This window comes from Zonotrichia albicollis, chromosome 6 (assembly GCF_047830755.1).
Source record: "Zonotrichia albicollis isolate bZonAlb1 chromosome 6, bZonAlb1.hap1, whole genome shotgun sequence".
NCBI lineage: Eukaryota > Metazoa > Chordata > Aves > Passeriformes > Passerellidae > Zonotrichia > Zonotrichia albicollis.
Window position 1 is genome coordinate 58245636 of NC_133824.1, and position 20205 is coordinate 58265840.

The window sequence follows — 20205 nt, forward strand, 5'->3', positions numbered from 1 at the left end:
GAAAAAAAAAAGGAGCACACAAGAAAAAAAAAAAAAGAAAAAGAAAAAAGGAAAACAAACCGAAACATGTCTTCTGCCTCCCCCGCCACGGACGACATCGTGATCGCGGTAGAGATCAAGGAGGAAAATGTGATGGAAATGCTCTCCGAAGCCCCCGACGGGCCCGCGCCGCCGCCCCCTCCCGCCGCTGCCCAGTTCCCCATGGAGCATGCAGGCTCCGCTGCCGCCGGCGAGGAGGGAGCCGCGGAACAGGTACTGCTCCACACGGAACTCCTGGCCAGGAATCACCACGCTGCCTCCTCTCCCTCCTCTTCATCTTCTTCTTCTTCTTCCTCCTCCTCCTCCTCGCAGACCCCCTTGGCTTTCTCCCCGGACCACGTCGCCTGCGTGTGCGAGGCGCTGCAGCAAGGTGGGAACCTGGACCGCCTGGCCAGGTTCCTGTGGTCTTTGCCCCCGAGCGATCTGCTACGTGGCAACGAGAGCCTGATGAAAGCCCGGGCGCTGGTGGCTTTTCACCAGGGCATCTACGCCGAGCTCTACAGCATCCTGGAGAGCCACAACTTCGACTCCTCCAACCACCCGCTGCTGCAGGAGCTCTGGTACAAAGCTCGCTACACCGAGGCGGAGCGAGCCCGGGGCAGACCCTTGGGGGCGGTGGACAAGTACAGGTTGCGGAGGAAATACCCCCTGCCCAGGACCATCTGGGACGGCGAGGAGACGGTCTACTGCTTCAAGGAGAAGTCCCGCAACGCGCTCAAGGAGCTCTACAAGCAGAACCGATACCCCTCGCCCGCCGAGAAGCGCAACCTGGCCAAGATCACCGGGCTGTCCCTCACCCAGGTCAGCAACTGGTTCAAGAACCGCAGGCAGCGGGACCGCAACCCTTCCGAGACCCAGTCCAAAAGGTGAGGGAAAACTTTTCCTCCCCGCCCCCTCTCCCGCCTGCCTTTCCCTCTCCCGGCTCTTTCTTCCCTTGCAAACATGGCGCTTACCTTCGGTGCGCCTCGTCCTCCCCTCCTTCCTCCTCCCCGCTCCCTCGTTCCCAACACACCCACCCGGCCCGGGCGTGCGAGGCGGCGCGGGGAAACTTCCCGGACCCGCCGGCCCGCGCTCCCGGGGGAGCTCCCGGCACCGGGGAGCCGCTCCCGGCACGGGGGAGCCGCGGGGCGGACTCCCGGGAGGGGACGGGACGGGGGTGTTCGTTCCCCCCGCTCCTTGTTTTTATTCAATTGTCGCGCCTGACAGAGTTAATCATTGACGGCCGGAGGACGCGCGGGGTCCCGGCGCTCCCTCTGTTTTGAAACCTGACTCGGGAGCGGGCCGGGCTCGGGTTTCAGCGGGGGAGCGGGGCCGGTTCCCGGGGCTCCCGGGAGCGGCCCCGGCCCCGCTCCGCCCGCGGCTCGGGCTCGGCTCCCCCCGCCCCGCGGCGGGGGCGCGGGCAGGTGGAGGTGACCTCCCCGCTCCCGCCTTCCTCCGGGAAGGGACGGGAAAGGGGGGAGAAAGCGCGGGGAGGAGGGGAGGGAGGAAGGGAGCGGGGAGAGAAGGAGGGAAAGCGGCCGGCGGAGGGGGCCCCAAGGCATTTCTCAACCAAGGGCGCGATTGTGCCGCCGCGGCCCCTCTCCGCGGGACACATCAAAGGCCGAGGGGGGAGGGAGGGGAGAGCGACCGAAAAATGCAGCCGAGGGCGGGCGGACCAGTCAGCGAAAAAACCCGGCGCAGCCCCGGGCGGAGGCACAAAGGCCGCCCCCCATCTCTGCGTCCCTCCCCCCGGCACGGCCGGAGGTGCCTCCGCCGGCACCGGGGCAGCGCGGGCCGAGGTCTGCCCCTTCCCCCGGGCCGGGGGCGCCAGGCTGAGCCCGCAGGGTCCGGCTGAGCCCTGAGGGTCCGGCGGCGCTGCCCGGCCCTGCCTCACCTCCCAGCGCTTTGCCAAATGGCCGCGGCCGGTCTCACACGTGTGGGCACCCCAGGCCCAGGCAGCCCCCTTCGGTCGCCGGGGTGGAGGAATTTATTTACAACTCCATAACCCAGTCTGTAAAGTTTCTCCTTTGGGCGAGTGTTTGGTTTGATGTGTTCTATTCTAAGAAACCTCCTCCCTTGGCTTAAATATTCGTTTAAAGTGCCTCGTAAAGGCAAAACATAGAAAAGAATTGTTCGTGGAAACTCTCACATACTTGTGTTAAAGCAAGAAGTCCCCTTTGGTGCAGAGATCCTGTACACCGTGGTAATGCAATGTCATCTCTCCATCTTTTCCCGTAGCGAGTCAGATGGCAACCCTAGCACAGAAGATGAATCCAGTAAGGGGCGGGAGGATTTATCTCCCCATCCGCTCTCCAGCTCATCCGACGGCGTTACCAGCCTCAGCCTTCCCGGCCACATGGAGCCTGTCTACATGCAGCAGCTTGGAAACACTAAAATAGCCTTGAGCTCGTCCGGCGTCTTGTTGAACGGGAACCTCATGCCTGCCAGTACCTCTCCTGTCTTCCTCAATGGTAGCTCGTTTCTTCAGGGACCCAACAGTGTCATACTCAATGGACTCAGCGTGGGCACTTCGCAGACTGTTACCTTAAATTCGCCCAAAACTGCGGCCAGCGTCGTGAGCAACGGCGTGTCCATCACTGACATACTGTCCTCATCGTCCTCAGAAGATGTCAAAGACTTCAAACTCCTTCAGGCCTCGGTCCCCAATGCCACAGCAGCCTTCAGCCCTAGCAACATCCCAGTCACTTTCCCAGGATTGATACCGAGCTCAGAGGTGAAAAGGGAAGGTGTGGAAACTGCTGCTTCCCAGGATGGAGGCTCCGTGGTTACTTTTACTGCTCCTGTCCAAATAAACCAGTATGGCATTGTCCAGATCCCCAATTCAGGAACAAATGGCCAGCTGCTGAACGGAAGCATTGGTTTTTCTTCTCTGCAGCTGCCTCCAGTTTCTGTGGCAGCTTCACAAGGTAAAAGCTTTGCCTCTTGCAGTAAGAGGTATGAGGAAAAGTTGGAATCAGGCACATTTAGCATTTTAGAAGCTGTGGTCCTTTTCTTCCAAGGTATCTATAAGGTATTTCAGTCGTGGCCACACACAGAACATCAAATAATACTGTTTGCCTTCCTTTATAGTGAATTATGCTCATGGGCAGACTGTTAGATGAATCTGAGCTCCTCTGTTAAGAGCATGGAAGGAGATCTGGTAATTTACACCCCTTTCATCTCATGCTGTTCACAGAAGTCTGTGATAGGAGTATTCACAAATATCTGTAAATTTTACATGTTTCAGTAATTCAAAATATTCCCCATTTGCCACTGAATTCTTTTAATGAGAAGGTTCATAAAAATGAAAATTATGGCAGCTGGAAATTGTTACCCTTGTTGTTCTTGTGGTGGTTGTTTTGGTTTTTTGTTTTCTTAACAAAAGCATTTCACAAAAATACATTTTGAATTATTGTAGACACAACAAGACCAAGCAGTTGCTTGTACATTTTCTGTTCCACAATTAAGAAAGATTAAACTTGAGGGGAACAATAGAAGTAAACACTAGCTCGTAGATATAAAATGTGAGGCTCTTTGGATAAAGCTGCCCTCAGTCCAAGGGAAATATGTCATCACAGGTTCATGTGCCAAGTGTGCAGGCTCCTCCCCAAGTTTGCTTTAGAGTTGGTCTTAGCATACCAAAGTCTGAATCTTGCAGCTGGCCAGGAAGAATCCCAGGGAGCACAAACCTTGTTCTGGATCCCTTTTTTGAAGCAGATCAGTTAAATAGCACAGCTGAACATCTTTGGTACTCCTTGGCCACTTTATCTTTGTTTACTAAAATGATTAAACTAGAATGATTCTCTCTGGTTTCAGGAGCTGTGAATACTATTATAAAAGTCAAATTGTGCTCATGTGCTTCTTTGAATTTAATGTGTATAGGGTGTGAATTCTTCTTGCTGAAGCACAGGGAGGAACAATTCCAAATGTGAAGCTGTGCAACCACATTTCAAATGGGTGCACAATTATAAGGTCCTAAAATACAGCACTCACAGGCGCTGGAAGTTATTGGCACATAGACTAAATGTCTTCTCTCTTTAATCTTGCTTAAACTGAATGCCACCTGTAATTACTAAAGCCACTTAATCCACATGCTCCAAGGCATAAACTAACAGCCAGCAAAGGTGAGAAAGAAAGTTCTGTCCTTTTAAATATTGTAGGACTATTGTATTTGAAAGTCCTAAGATTCATAATAAGCTCTTCTCTGACCGTTTTCCCATTGTTAAAAGTACTGACTGCCCACTGGAGAGTGATCCACCATATCTTTGGTGCAGGAAAAGTTCTGCTTGTCTTGGATGGATAGCTGGCTGCCTATTCCAATTGAAGCATGCTGCAGGCTATTTCAAGTAAGCCAGTAAATAATACTGACAGGTAACTTTAAGTTACCTGTCTTTGTTATTCTAGATAACCCATATGCATAACATCTTTCAAAGAATCATAATTGATTAACCAAAATTAATAGGGAATTAAAATATTCCCCATGTGAGAAATTCATCTTTGGGCTGTTCTAAAATATTAATCTGTGTCCAACTGTAATCTCTTACAATTAAACTGCTTTTGAGAAAGAGAGGTGTTCCAAGTGGGACTCAGTCCCAAGAGCCAGTATTTCTTATTTTAAGAATTACCATAATGACAACTGACATGGCAAGTCCAGTGAAAACAACTTCAGGTCATCTCTGGCCACCTCTCCCTGCTTTGGCTCACTGCAACATCACACGAGCAGTGCCGTGGCTCTCAGCAAGGGCAGGCAGTGCTGGGTGGCTTTTCACAGCATGGTGGATGTGGCAGGATTAGGATTTTAGAAAAACACAAAAAAGCAAGGTGAAAGGGAGTAGAGCTGAGTGCTTGAGGATTATCACCGAGTTAGACCAATAGAAATTACCGGTTTTTCATGTTTTTTGTGGGGGTTGGCTCGGGCAGGTTCTCGCCAGCAGCAGTGGATTTCATGTGACGTGTCTCCAGTTCCCACACACAAGCTGTAGTCTGTCACTGAACTATCTTTAATGGCTTTTCATGCTTCTATTCTTAGATGGAAATTGAGTGGTGGCAACTAGTGAAGGCCAAAGCACATTCATTTTAGTCACATGGCTGGGGACTGTTTGCTCCTTAATGAGAGTCTGAAAGATACCTAATCTAATATATCAGAAACTTCTTTTTTTTTTTCTTTTTTTTAACTTTCTAGAAGCAACTTCTATTAACAGCATTGATTTCTTTACACCAAGTTTTCTCTCACCTGCTACAAAAATTGCTTTGCAGTGTTGCATGAAATATTAGTGTGTGTATCCTGGGAAGGTAAAAAAGACAGGACTGCACAACTCTCTGTTTTCTTTTCTTTTGCTTTCCTTTCTCTAGGTAATGTTTCAGCAAACCCCAGCACATCTGATGGAGGAACTTTCACAACTGAATCTTCAACAGTGCAGCAAGGAAAGGTTTTCTTCAGCCCCCTCACTCCCAGTGCAGTGGTTTATACAGTTCCCAACTCAGGCCAGGCTGTAGGATCTGTCAAGCAAGAAGGACTGGAAAGAAGCCTGGTGTTTTCTCAGCTGATGCCAGTCAGTCAGAACACACAACTGAACGTCAACATGTCTTCTGAAAATATATCCAGTGCAGGGCTGCAGTCCCTGGCCTCCTCCTTAGTGAATGTAACGCCCTCACACAATTTTTCCCTCACTCCACCGACTCTTTTAAATGCTGCAGAACTGAGCTCTGGTATCTCGGAGAGCCAGGCCATGTCTTCACCCGTGACCAGTACCTCTACAGTGATATCTATCAGCAACACTAACTATGCAACCCTCCAGAACTGTCCCCTCATCACCAGTCAGGATCTCTTGTCCATTTCCACAGCACAGCCCGTGCTTGGAGAAATCGTTTCAGCCAGTGCAGACCGTGTCAGCCACCCCCCTGCACAAGTGCACCAGGATTTTGGCAGAGAGCACAGGTTGGTTCTGCAAGCTGTACCTGATGTCAAAGAGAATTTCTTGCCTAATTCTGAGAGCAAGTCAACTGGCAATTTAATGATGCTGGATTCCAAATCTAAGTATGTTATGAGCAACATGGTTGACACGGTATGTGAAGAACTGGAAACGGACAAAAAAGAACTTGCCAAACTGCAGACAGTTCAGATGGATGAAGTTATGCAAGACTTGTAGCTTCTTTCTTTTCTTGCTTTCTGTTTTAATAGATAAGTCTCCTGTTGAGGCCCTAACAAACACCTAGTGGGGTGTTTGTGGGTTTTTTTTTTTGTTTGATGGGGTTTTTTTCATTTTAAGAAACCAGAAGAACATTTAAGTGGTCTGAATCAATGTACAGAGGAATCTCCAGCGATGGAATTAGGTTGCCACACTTGGTTTGCATGCAGTATTCTCTTTTAAACAGGTTAAAGGAGAAAGGAAATGGCCAGGGCAAGTACTGAGGAATGGGTACAGGTTTGGCTACCAGATACTACCCTGAAAATTTAACTAGACTCTCCATAGTACAACATACTCTTAACAGTAAGTATACACTCCTAGCTTCAGATGGAAAACAAAAATCTCACTCCAAAACGGTAGAAACAATGCAGACTTTTTTTTTTTTTCTGTTTACTTCCAGTCCATGGGCATTGAGAGATTTCTAAGGAACTCTAAACGATACCTCTCTGGCTACTTTTATGTTGTTCGAGGTTAAGAAACAAAACAAAATCATAATATTGTTACTGGTATGTTTGCTTTTTTTCCAGCAGACTTGCATTTAAACCAAAAGTCTCACATCAATCATGTACAGGTTTCTAAATGCTACAGCTAGCATTTTGTCAGTGCACCAGAAAAAGCATCATTTGAAACTCTAATTATGCAATTCAGAAGCTTTCTATCCAGTATGAATGTAAATATTGTTTCAGTTCTTATAAAGGAGACTTCTTTTAATTAGTACAATGGATTTTATTTATGGTTTATGTTCCCTTTCACTTTAGACACAATGCATTGAAAAGGAAAACGTTTTCTGGCTGTTTAATTTATTTTATTGTTTGAGCAGGAAGTAAGCATAGTTATTTCTGACAAGGTTTTACTTTTTTGTAGTTTTTTTTCAAGCAACAGACTGTAAAAGTAAAATGTTAATCACACTGAAACTAGAAAATTAATTCCCAGTCTCACAAACCCAGGAGGTCACTGTTTTTACCCCCTCTGTCTTTGTGTTCAGGGCTTTTTTTTTGTTTGTTTGTTTTGTTAGTACTTTGCGATTTAGTTGAACCCTTTTGTGTATTTTTTACAGAATTCCACGTGCCTTTCTTCCTAGTGGCCTTATCTTTGTTACTAAAGCACAGTGGCAGGAGGAATAAAAACACTGATTTGCAGATATCCGTCCTCAGGGCCAAATCCTGATGCCTTACTTCTGCAAGTAGACCCCCTGACTTTGGGTGCTCCTGCTTGCACGAGTAAGAAGAGGTTTGAGAGTCTTCTGGACATGGTGGGTGACATTTCCTGGCAGTGCAGAGAGCCAAGGATGGGTCCTTCTGCCCCACATCAGTAGGACAGGAGGGGACCACAGGGTTGAGCTCTTGGCTCTGTGAGATGAGCAGGAAAGGTTGGATGGGCAAGGAAGGGAACCCTGTGTTCATAAATTGGCCAAAGAGCCCATGTGGGACAGCTCCAGCTGCTGGTGCAGCAGGGCCCCCCATCCAGGAGTGCAGTTGAGTTTGTATTTATGGATATCCTCCAGGAGAAGCAGCCTGGGAGCTGTGGTGGGAAATACAGGAGCCGTGGTCCCTGCCTGGCTGGGGATGGATGCCTACACCTTCCTCCCTGGAGCAGGTGGAGCAGATCTTAACCTTTCCTCCTATTTTTGTAGCATGGAAAAGCACATCCTTATAGCTTTAAAATAATAAGAAGAATTCAGATGTACGAAAGTGACGTGCTGTTAATGCTGGTGGGTTTGGTTTTGTTGTATTTTATCCTGATGTGAATATATACAGTAACTAAAGCATGTCTTCATCCTCGTCAGGGGCCTCCTCCAAAGCCTTTGGAAGGCAATGGGAAACGTTTTCATGAGCCTGAAGCAGGCTCAGGACAGAAGAAGATCACTTGTAAAGGACTAAAAAAAAGGAAAGGAAAGATAATTAAGGTGGCATATCCCAGTGTGTTTGTCTTGGTTTTAACTGGTTCCATGGAAAGCTTTTGGGAATGAAGGTTTTTCTGTGCACCGTGAGCACAGCATCAGCATTCTCATTGTGGTTTTGCACTATATTGCCTATTTTGCAAGGTTTTCTGTGGAACCTTGAGGGAGAGCTCTGTCAGTGTGCACTGGAGCCCGAGCTGTGAGCCAGGGCTGCAGGGAGAAGGGCAGGAAAGGGAAGGAGGAGAGTGCAAGGGCAGTGCTTGCAGCTGCACGGAGCCGCTGACGCTCCGCAGGCAGGAGCAGCCCATCAGCAGTTGGCTGTCCTCACGTGCTCCCAGGCAAGCAGGGGGTTTGAGGCAAGTGCTTTAAAGCAGAGATTATCACAAGCAGGACATGGAGCTGTATGTTCCCCTGGCACAGCTTTCCCTGACGTTCCGCGTGAGCAGGGAATCGGATAGTGCAGAGTTCTCCCAACCACTCTGCTTGTTTATCTAAGTTTGCTGGGCCCCAGCATGAGCTGTCTGTTTCCCACCTCTTCTTCACCCATGTAACTAAGGTGGTGATGACAGTAGCTGTATATGCTTTGCATGAAATCATTCAGCCATTTGGAAAATTAGAAATGCCCCCTATCGCTGTCATTTTAATGGAGAACGTGTACTTGGCTCTGAAGGAGTTGATGGTGGATTAACATTTGGTCTGTGAAGCTCAGACTATATTTGGAGGCAAGCTAGGGAATATTTCAGAGCAGTTGTTGGTGTGATCATCTCTCATAATTGAAGAGACTGTGGTGTTACAACAGTACCTGTTACTTTATTTTTAGTTTTTCCTTCTTTGCATTTGTTGTGTTACTGAGTGAATTCCATGGCTTTGCAGCACAGTTGACGTGAAAAACTGTGTATGTTGTTACAGTGGCATGTTTCTTGGGAGTGTCTGGTACTTCTAATAGGAGACTTCCCACGCTCCAGTTGGAGTGGAGGATGTACATAAAAGCAGTGTTTTGGGACAAAGTGAGATTAATCTATTCTAGTCTTCCAGATATCAAGTAACTTCCTATTATCTTTTACTCTTTCTTTCTTTCTCCCATTGAAAATAAGTGTCATTCCCTCCAGATAACATAGTTATAACCTCATGTTTTCTGCAGGTACATATGCACAATATAAAAACTCATTGCACGGTACAGTGTGTTTTAAATAGAAATTTAAATAAGTAGTTTTATTCCTTACAAGGGTAAGTTTTTATTTTGTGGCCCTCAGGCAGGCAGTCTCACTGCTCTCAATAGACAGTACTCAAAGCCCCAAAAAGTGTCCAGGGCCAGGTCTTTGGCTGCTGTAAATAAGGCATTGCTCCACTGACTCCCAAAGCAAGGATTTTTACATGGTGTTTAGGGGATTTGGATGCTGATCTCCCACACATGGGAGGACAGCGAGTGTCCAGGCCCCACAGACAGCCCTCATTATCACATTCTGTTACTTAAATGGATGATATGTCTACCTGGCATGCACATTCCTTCTCTTCCCTCCCTCTCTGTTATGGATGAGAGTAAAGGATCATTTCAACTTCACATATGTTTGTAACTTCTAAGTCCACTGGAAATCTTACAGAAAACATTGCCAAATTCTACTGCTTTACTAGTCCCAGACTCAGCTTTGAAAAATATGCCTAAGGAAATTCTTAACAAAGCATGATGTTAAAAACCCCTCTCTTCTTTACTACTTTTGATTAAAGCTGCCTCTGTTTCACCCAGAGTTTTGCAGAAAACCAGAAACACAATGAATTTAATGCTGTGTGTGGACTATTTGCAGCATTATCCCTGTGGTCTTACCTTCAAGGACATTTCAGCAATGTAAATCACAGATATGCATTGGCCAGGTCCTCAGCTGGGCTAAACTAGCACATTTCCATTGACTTTAATGTCCTTTTTTGCCAGCTGGGAATATGGTCCATTCATTTCACTGGTGTTAGGTCAGGGATGGATTTGGCCCAGTACACAGTGGCAGCACAAACCAGAGCACAAGGCTGGCACTTGGGTAGAACCAAACAGTCACAGTTTATCAAAGCAAATACCTCTTCCCATTTACTGCTTTCCCCTCCCTGTGGATTCAGGAAGACTTAATCAGAAAGTGGCTTCACCCAGAGGTGAGGCTGGGACTGTCAATGCTGCTCTCAGTCTGAGACTGATGATAGTAATGGACAGGTTCTGACTTCAAATCGTGTAAAACCACCTCAGTGATGATTTTCAGTTAAATAAATCAGGGTGGAATTTGGCCCTGTGTGCACAGGAGCTTTTCATGTACATAAATTCCCAGTGTCTGTGCCCTTTCCTCAGCAAGGGCAGATGAACAAGGGGGTGCATCCTTCCAGTATCATGTGAGATATCTGTGCAGGGCTCTGGGGACATGAACTACCCAGTGCTTGTAGTCAAGAAGAATGTCAAATCATCCAAAAGAATAGTAATTTTATAATTCTGAAAACAAAAATAATGATATTTTTAAAAGCAAGGATGCCTGAAGTCTTCCTGTATCTCCTAGCAGTTATTATCTTGAAGGATATTTTATACCTTAGTTGTATGTTTCATATAATTTAAAACTTGCTTCTTAAATTTCTGAACTCAAGGAGGGGGTGAATCTTCTGGCTTTCAGGATTCACATTCAGAGGATGTTTGTTCTTTTGCTGCATGTACTGTTTGTCCAGAACTAACCAGTTATTTCTCCAATATGGGTTTTATTGTGCCTTACAACAAATATTAAATTGAAGCGGAATGTACGTGTTAGAGGAGGGAATAATCAAGAACTTTACTGCACTGTTAGGTGATGCTGCCCCAGAGTGTATCATCAAACATATCTGTGCTTAATTACCCAACCAAAGAGATCTAAAGTATGTATGTTTGTTGTACTGTAATAGGGGTTTGTGCCTGGACAATTAAGTGTTTTATTTGTATTCTGAGATGATGTGAACTTATTTTTCTAAACACTATACTGAATAAACTTTATATTTATACACATCTTGTGTAAATATTTCTGTTTTGATGTCATGTGAGGGCTTTGAATTTTGAGTTGGAAAAGCAATCTGAAGTAGAAACTTGGCTTCTAATGACTCACCATGAAAAGTGATGGCAACTGGGAGTGTCTGTGCTTGCCAGGGATTTGATCTGCACCCTATTTAAGCAAGAATGAGACTTTCTGTTGACTTGAGGGGGTTTTGTCAGAATTCTAAAACACTGAATTAAAAACCATAAATCTTATACCTCATATTGAACCTATTTGTGTCTCAAACCGAATTTGTCCCATAATTAGTTAGATATTATTAAAATCTACTTCCACCTGCTAGTTAGGACTAGTCAGTGTTTACCTGTGGTTCCCATGACATTGGCATGCTTTCTATGTCAGGGGCTTTTTTTTGGGTAGGTGTACTCCTATTTGCTAAATTCCTGTTTGTTGAAATTTTTCTTTAAAACGTTTCACACAGTGTCAGACTTGGTTTTGGCAGCCTTTTGAGAACAGCTTGAAATGCTATGTTCCCCTGATATTAAAGGATTTAAACACATTACCATATTACTTCAGATCTGCCTTCCAAGCACCAGCATTGCCTGGTTACCATTTTGATGCCAAAATGAACGACAATAAATCCAAATAGACTAATCTGTGCAGGTGAAATCGTTTCCCTCACTGAAGCTTTAGATACATTAGAGATAATTAACAGCCAGCAGGAAAACACCCTTCCATCCCTTTAAACTGTGTTTAGGCCAGAAGAAGCAAGGTGAGATTGGAGAGATTTTTTGTTTGTTTTTTTAATAGATACAGTTAAGATGAAATTCGTGATTTTGTTACTTGCTAAGACATTACCTTGGTGTTTTAGGACATTACCTTGGTGTTTTAGGACACGACCTTGTTGTTTTTCACCATTCTCCCCCTTTCCCAGGGATCGCAGCTCCGCTGGCCAAGCGCAGGGATCCCCTCCCAGCCCGGGGAGCATCTCCCTCTTTTCTCCAGGCTGATCCGGCTCTGCAGCTGCCCAAGTAAATAATCCAGTTACCCTGGAGCTGCCCTAAGCCAGAGCCAATTGCCTGGTTGCCCAATTCCTGTTTCCTTCCCAGAAGCGGGCGCTTGGCTCAGTCGTGTTTGCGGCGCTCCCTTTGCCCGAGCAGAACCAGGATGGGATTTTCCTGCCTGCAGAGAACAAATCCCAAACTGATCCCCGAGCAGCAGCTCTGTCCCAGCTTTGCTGAGGATTTAAAGCCATCCTTCGACCTGGCTGGAGCAGTTTCTGCCTCACCATGTGGCACTCCAGGAGCAGCGGTGCCAGCCCAATGGCCAGGGCAGGGATTTGTGGCTGTGCAGCCCCTGCAGGGGCTCTGGATGAAGCACAGGGCTTTAGGAACAAGGAGGAGAAAGGGGAAGGTCTCTCGGCAGCGTATGCAAATGGCCAAATTCTCCCTGAGCAGCCACCCATGCGGTATGCAGGATGAATCATGTCCTAACGGAGCGCATTCCTGCTGCTTTGGAGCGCTCCGCAGATGTGCTCCACGTCACCCTGGGCGAGAAAACCACACACAGCCACGGCTCCTTCCTTCCTGGCAGCCTGTGCACGGATGGAAAAAGGGGGGACAGCACCTTGGGAAGAGTGGGCAGCCGGATCCCTGAGCCTCTGCCTTTCCCACAGGGCCTGGGGATGCTGCAGGGAGGAGGGGGAGCTGCCAAGGCAGTAGCTGGGATGGAGCTGGTGGTGGGAAGGCTCAGGAGATGGGTGGTTTCTCTTGATCCAGCAGGGAGACAGTGCTGGAAGACATCACTTATTATCCTCTATATTTGTCTTGATTTTTCCCTGGTGCCAGATCAGAAGGGGATTTTGCTGCTCCAAGAGGCAGAGGTTGGGTCAGTAAAACAAGATTTTAATATGAGTACTCACAGCTTGGGAAGCAGAGGTCTCCTTCCAGGCTGCATCCCCCGTTGCGGTGATCTTTGGCTGCAGAAACCTCTGGGCTGGAATCTTAGGCCAGTATATGGATACAGATCACATTTTAAATATAAAAATACATTTCAGAAGGAAAATGATTCCCAGAAATAGGAATTCATCTGCCAAGCAACGTGCACATAACCGATTTCACACTTAGAGGTGCCAGAAAGTTCAGGACTGAGACCAACAATAAAAAACCAACACACATGTGAAAAATCTACAGCACTAAAGCCAGATTCAATAAAAATAGCACCTAGTTTATATGCTACAGAAGCTGGCACATGCCTGAAAATGCTGAAGGAAAGAGATAAAATGCTCAGAAGTTGCATGCAGTCCAGAGGAACAGAGCAGCCCTGGAGCAGTGCTGATGGTTACTCAATAACTCGTGTCCGATATTCTCCCCTGTAAGTACTTCAATTCTCCATCCTGCTCCTCCTCGGGCAGAAAGACCCAATTTGGAATACCTGAGGCTGATCAATAAGCTTTGTTGTGGCAGCCAAAGTGCTTTGTGACAGACCTGACGTTATGAAAGGACTCCCAGAATGTTACGCCGCATCATTTTCTGTCCTGCTCTGCAAGCTGGCAGGCAGTGAATTCCATGTTCACGGTATCCCTTGCACTGCCTGCAGCTGTGAACGGAGCCCCTAAGGCTCACAGGGATGGGAGGAGGCAGGAGGGGAGGGAGGGATGTGGGGTGATGTGCCCGGGGCGGTGCAGGGTGGGTGGCACAGGCAGGGTGCACAGCCAGGTCTCTACCTCCCCCTGTTGCTTTGCCCACTGGCTCACGGCGCCTCCTCGGGAGCCCAATCCCTCTGGGATGCATCATCCCATGACAGCAGCAGCAGGACTCACTGCTGACACCACAGCTGAGCTTGCTTTCATTTATTTGCTGTATTTCCAGCCACCTTCCCATGCTGACCAATAGCCCTGCTGATAACTAGACTGGCCCTGGAGCAGCATCCCTGAGCCTCCAAGCACTCAGCCTCCAAAAACTGTTCCTGCCTGGATCTGTAGCTCAGGGTGATGCTCATGCAGGCCCTGGAGGACTCCAGAGCCACCCACTTCCAGATCAAGGCAATCTGAGAAAGGTCTGACTCACCTCCCACCAAGCCCGAGGAGCTGAAGGGGAGAAATGCTCAGGGGAATGAGGATGGGTTAGTCCAGAGCCTGAGGGGGAGAAATGTTCAGGGGAATGAAGATGGGTTAGTCCAGAGCCTGAGGGGGAGAAATGTTCAGGGGAATGAGGATGGGTTAGTCCAGAGCCTGAGCTGTGCCTGCTCTTGCAGGTCCTCAGTCAGCGGCTTCTTAAAAGAACACATTGAGAACAAATGACAATTTGGATGTTACTCATGTCCTAGGGAAAATACTGGAGATTTTGCTATTTACTGCTGCTTGGTCAAACCAGGGGATCAGAAGGCAGTTCTAACAGGCAACGCTCAACACCATCCCAAGCACATTCACAATGCACATACAAATACACAAGTTGTCTGTATTAAAAAACATTATCTGTTGTGTTGTATGCCTGTAGGTGGAAGTGAGCACTGACCAGATTAAAAATAAAATATTTTGAGGTCCACTATGAGGCTGTGAATGAGGTGCAGCCTCTTCTTATTGCAGGCAACATATATTAGAGCACAGCCCCAAAATTCCACCACAGACAGGTTCAGATTTGTGACCTGCTGCTGTTAAATGTGCTGTCCTCTTGCTCAGAGGCTGGGGCAGAAGAGCAGCAGAGGCAGAGGGGCTGACTGCCCTGTTAGTGCTGTTCTTGGGGGAGAGGAAGACTCAATATCAGTAAGAGAGAGCTGCAAACTCCAGGGAAGTGACACCACCTGCACGTGAAGGATTTAGGCACATCACAGCCCTGTGTGGGGAGGAGTCACATCAGCTTCTGAGAGCTGCTATGGCATTTCTCCTCCTTTTCCCTACTAATGTAGCGCTGTTCTCCTCAGAGCTTCAAAACATTGAGGTGTTTTACCTCCTTACATCACCCTCAGGGTTTGGTGTCCCCCAGCTTTGCCTAGAAAGCAATGAACTCCAGATCAGAAAAATAAGACTCTCTTTTACACATCCACCCACAAGGACTGGATGCAAGACCACAGCAGGCCCAGCCTCCAGGTCAGTGAGCACTGAGGGGCTTCAGCCCTGTGGCATCTTCCCCATGGCTTTTTTTGGCTTGTGAACTCCCCAGGACCCACCAGATAAATTCCAAGGGAGGTTTTATGGGGCTGCTCCCATTTGCCATCTTCCCCTCAGCCCTCTTGGTATGAGGTGGGACCCAGGACTTGCAAAACCAGCAGCACCTGGCAACAGGCTGCTGATAGCAGCCTATTTTGGGGTCTGGCTTTATCAGGGAGGGCCTGGAAGTGCTCCCAGGAGCACAGGGCATGCTGCACGTTCCAGGCACAGCCTGAGCAGCAGGGCTGCAGGGTGCCTGCTCCCAGGACAGAGGTCACACAGCCCCTCCATGGCTCCAGGACACCTCACTGCCCAGCACAGGGGTGTCAGGAGGACATTTGGCACCTCCTGCCATGCTCAGCAGGTCTCAGTAAATCCCTTCTGGCCTCAGTTGCTTGTGGCTGTTGTGGGGTTTTTTTCCTGTGCAAACCAAAGGCAGAGTTAACCTGAGCCTCAAGCCAGGAGAGCTTCATCCCATTCCTTTGGAAAAGTCAGCCCCAGCAAATGAAACCACTTGAGAGTTGCTCAAGTTTGTGTTTGTTACCCAGTAATGGCAGCAAGAATTGCTCACCTGGGCATGGTGAGAGGCTCCTGTTCCTTCCACATTTCTTCACCAAGATCTGAATCTTTTTCACTTACGTTTTGCTTCAGTTTGGGTTACGAAAGCAAGTCTTGTTTCAGGTGAATGATGCTCATGACAAACAAGGAACAGTCATTTGGGGGTGACCTGGAGGACCAGACCCTCAAATTAAAGTGCAGGGTGGAGCCTATTTCTGTTCATCTCTTAACTACTCTCAATTCTTAGGGTCTTTTTAGAAGCCATAATAAATGAATGTGAAACAAGCAGCTGGTCTGGTCCTCCAGGTCACCCCCAAATGACTGTTCCTTGTTTGTCATGAGCATCATTCACCTGAAACAAGACTTGCTTTTGTAACCCAAACTGACCCAAAACTTAAGTGAAAAAGATTCAAATCTTGGTGAAGAAACGTAGAAGGAGCAGGAACCTCTCACCATGCCCAGGTGAGCAATTTTTGCTGCCATCACTGGGTAACAAACACAAATCTGAGGAACCCTCAAGCAGTTTCATTTGCTGGGGCTGACTTTTCCAAAGGAATGGGATGAAGCTCTACAGGTTTGAGGCTCAGGTTAACTCTGCACAATGAATGCACAAATGAATGTGAAATAAGCAGCTGAACATACAACACTGGGAAGCAATAGGAGAGTTATACCCAAGCCCAAAACCAGGAACACTCCTGCTTAGGTTTTTCCAGAGCCACATCCAGTGAAAGAAGTGCCTCCTGTCCTGCAAGCTCTGCTTCCAGCATAGGCACCCAAAGATGTTTCAGCATCCAGGTCTCCACCCTGTGAAACTCCTGCACAATCATCAGTTCATCTGTATTTAATAAGCACACCCTCTTCCAACATCCAAGATGTCCCTGCAAACACAGACCAAAGCTGTGCTGAGTTGAAACACTTGATCAAGAGATCACTTTGATCAAGAGATGGTGATATTTTGACCTGGAAGCACAAGACAATCACTGATTCAGAGCAATTTCCCACCCACCCTGCAGAGACTTTGCCCAGATCACATTTCCCCAGTTCATTGGGCCATGGAACAGCACCAAAGGCTGGTGGATGCCAAGCTGTGTCACATCTGATGGCTCTTCCCTTTCCAAGCAGGGTATCATGTCATCAAAGGCAACGAGGCTGGCACGACAGAATTTGAGAATCCCACTTTATAGCTGGTAGAAATTGAATCCCAACAAGTCTGTCAGTAATGATATATTCCAGGTAATGCAGGATTGAAATCTCCTGGCCCCAAGTCTCAATCTTATACTTGAGCAACAATCTGATTTGTCACCTTTCACAATTTATGGGCTTTGCAATATTTAGTAGATGGTGAGAGAGGGGAAGTAGGCAAAGGGGTTATGGCCACAACTTCCTGCTCAACTTCATTCTTAAGTTCCTAGCTTTAAAATACAAAAATAAATTTGGAGATAATGAAGGTCTCCAAGCCAGAATACCAGAATACATATAAATTTGGGTGTATCACATCTATCTATCTATCTATCTGTCTATCTATCTATCCATCTACTGCATTTTATCTCAAATGTGGTGTTGCCTCATTCTCTCCAAGCCTTTGGGTCTGATAGCACTTCAGAAAAATAAACAAGGGTATAAAATAGCTGCCATTTTAGAAATAAAAATAATAAATTGTCTACAAATTCAAGAGAATATTTGTCAAAGCTGCCTCTGGGCTCAAATTCCCATAAACTTATAATTAGGCTTTTGAATTAATTTCTAGACTATTGCAGTATAATCACTAAACCTAATAGCTGACTTAAAATTAAAAAAACTCAGTATAACTCAAGCTAGAGACACATTTCACTGACCTAAAAAACAACCCCTCAAAAACTGCATACAAATGCAATTCCTAAAATCGGCACTGTAAAAGCAATTCCGTTTTCAAGGAATTCCAGCCAATTCATTCTACATCCCTGTGTAACAGAGGATTTCCAGAGCACCCTGCTGCTGGCAGCTCTCAGGGCTGGCAGCACACACCAGTCCATGGCAGGTTACTGGTTACCAGCTCCACACCACACCTCAGCACATCTCTGCACACAAACTGCATTCTGGTGCGTCCATAATTAGCACAAAGCAAATGGCCCCCAGCTGTAACAAATGGTTTTCAGCTCAGTTAGCACCCACAGCAAGGACCAGAGGAAACTTCAAGGGCTGTGGGAAAGGAGGCAGAAAAGGGAGAGGAACCTTCTTGAAGTGGCTTTTATTGGCTGCCACCCTCAGCCCCGGCCCAGGAAAAATCCAAAGTGTTTGTTCTCCCAGACAAACTGAATCAGTTTGGGGATTTTTATTTGTTGCACCTAACAAGGTGTTACAAGAAGAAAAATCACTGGGCTGCTCAGCTCATTCTGCCTCAAAACTTTGGCCTAAAATAGAAATTTGAAAGTAAAATGGTGCTCTTCCTTCAGTCCTGACTATAATGAGTGTTAAAATGTTCCAAATACTTGTATTTTTGCAAAATAACAGGAAGCACAAAGAGAAAGATGAATTACACTTTATTTTTCAAGCCCTACTCAGAGGCAGCTTGAACTGTAACTATCACAAGATTAGCTGATGTTAACAACTTGGAACCAAAAGTCCAGTTCCTGAATACCTGGATTTCTATCTCCCCATCAGTACAACAGTACAGCAATTCCGTTCTCCATTACAAGAGGCTCAGCCAGGCTGGGGTTCACCCGTCTGGAATAGCACAGTCAAAATACTGAGGCCAGACCCTGCTAATCAAACATATTTATTTATAAATATATGCATAAAAATATAAAAATATATTCTATTATAATATATAATATATAATATATAATATATAATATATAATATATAATATATAATATATAATATATAATATATAATATATATATAATATATAATATATATAATATATAATATAATGCATTATATAGTATATAGTATATAATGTATGATTTATAATATAATATTTATTTATTTATTTATATCTTTATAATATATAAATATAAATATTAATCAGTATATATTGAAATGTATTGTATATTTTACATATATTATATATTATGTTTTCATATGTAACATCTATTGTTTTATATTCTATAATATGACTATATTTTATTATTAATATTAATATTAATATTAATATTAATATTAATATTAATATTAATATTAATATTAATATTAATATTAATATTAATATTAATATTATTTACATAATATATGAAACTTTCAGCTTTCACAGATGACTGCTCAGAATTGTCCTGGGTGCTCAATCTCTCCCTAAGCTGTGCCAATGCCTCCCACCTCCCTGTCCCTGCCCAGCTGCTGCACACTGGCACCGGGAGCAGGGCACAGCAATGGAACTCTGTCCTTCCCTTTGGGAGCCCTTTACCTCCCCACTTCAGTGACATTGGACCAGTTCTGCTCCTCTTCACTCCACATGCAGAGCAGGGAAAGTTATTTTTCACAGAAATATAGAATGGTTCGGGTTGGAATGGACCTTAAAATTAATCTCATCCCACAGGTGGGGACACTTTACAGTAGACCAGGCTGCTCCAAGCCCCATCCAAATTGGCACTGAGCTCTTCTACAGATGAGGCAGCCACAGTTTCTCATTTTAACTGAGTCAGGAGGACACTGCTTTATCTCCTGGCAATTCATTTTAAGAGCCATTCCTTAACCAAGCTGCTCCTTTCATTGTGTGTCTCCCAAAGCCACCAGCCCAGCTCTGCATGCTGCAGCACTGTCCCCCTCCTGGCTCCCAGTGGGTGTCCCTGACCTGTGACTGTGTTCACAGGGGTCTGAGGATGAGGGAAGAAATGAGGATCTGACTCCATGTTTCAGAAGGCTGATTTATTATTTTATGATATATATTATATTAAAACTATACTAGAAGAATAGAAGAAAGGATTCCATCAGAAGGCTGGCTAAGAATAGAAAAAGAAGAAATGATAATAAAAGTTTCTGTATCGGACAGAGAGTCCAAGCCAGCTGACTGTGATTGGCCATTAATTACAAACAACCACATGAGACCAATCACAGATGCACCTGTTGCATTCCACAGCAGCAGATAATCATTGTTTACATTTTGTTCTTGAAGCCTCTCAGCTTCTCAAGAGAAAAAATCTTAAAGAAAAGATTTTTCAGAAAATATCATGGCTACACTGACACACCCATCAGAGCTGTCACAGCCTTGCTGAGCAGCCACTTGTACCAGCAAAGAGATCACACTCACAAATCACTGCCTGGAAAGTCTGTGTGGTATGTGGCTTAATTTTCTTTTCCATAATATGAAATCCAATCTGAAATGCACAGATTAGTTTACTAATCTGTGTAAATCCTATTAATAGCACTTACTCTGCTGTGCTCCCATTCACATTCTAACAAATCTGCTTGCACTGGTTTGGTTTTCCCCTCATC

General features: G+C 45.9%; 1 protein-coding gene and 1 long non-coding RNA gene across 4 annotated transcripts in view; one reads left to right on the forward strand and one right to left on the reverse strand.

Annotated features, from left to right (window-relative positions):
* SIX4 (SIX homeobox 4) lies at positions 1-11320 on the forward strand. 2 transcript variants are annotated; one of them, XM_074543955.1, is made up of 4 exons: positions 1-252; positions 352-905; positions 2257-2945; positions 5371-11320. In XM_074543955.1, the coding sequence occupies exons 1-4, from the start codon at positions 67-69 to the stop codon at positions 6165-6167; spliced, it is 2226 nt and encodes a 741-aa protein (XP_074400056.1). In that variant the 5' UTR covers positions 1-66; the 3' UTR covers positions 6168-11320. The 2 variants fall into 2 exon arrangements, with proteins under 2 accessions (XP_074400056.1, XP_074400055.1); XM_074543954.1 differs by having other exon boundaries at positions 1-905; positions 5371-11319.
* The window catches only part of LOC141729440 (uncharacterized), an 18341-nt gene continuing 9330 nt past the window's right edge, over positions 11195-20205 (reverse strand). Inside the window, exons 3-4 of one of the 2 annotated variants that reach the window (XR_012580933.1) lie at positions 13012-13092; positions 11195-12113 (exon numbers count right to left, since the gene is read on the reverse strand). This is a non-coding gene — a long non-coding RNA (uncharacterized LOC141729440). Of the gene's footprint in view, positions 12273-13011; positions 13093-20205 lie in introns of both variants that reach the window. The other variant, XR_012580934.1, reaches the window with a different exon arrangement.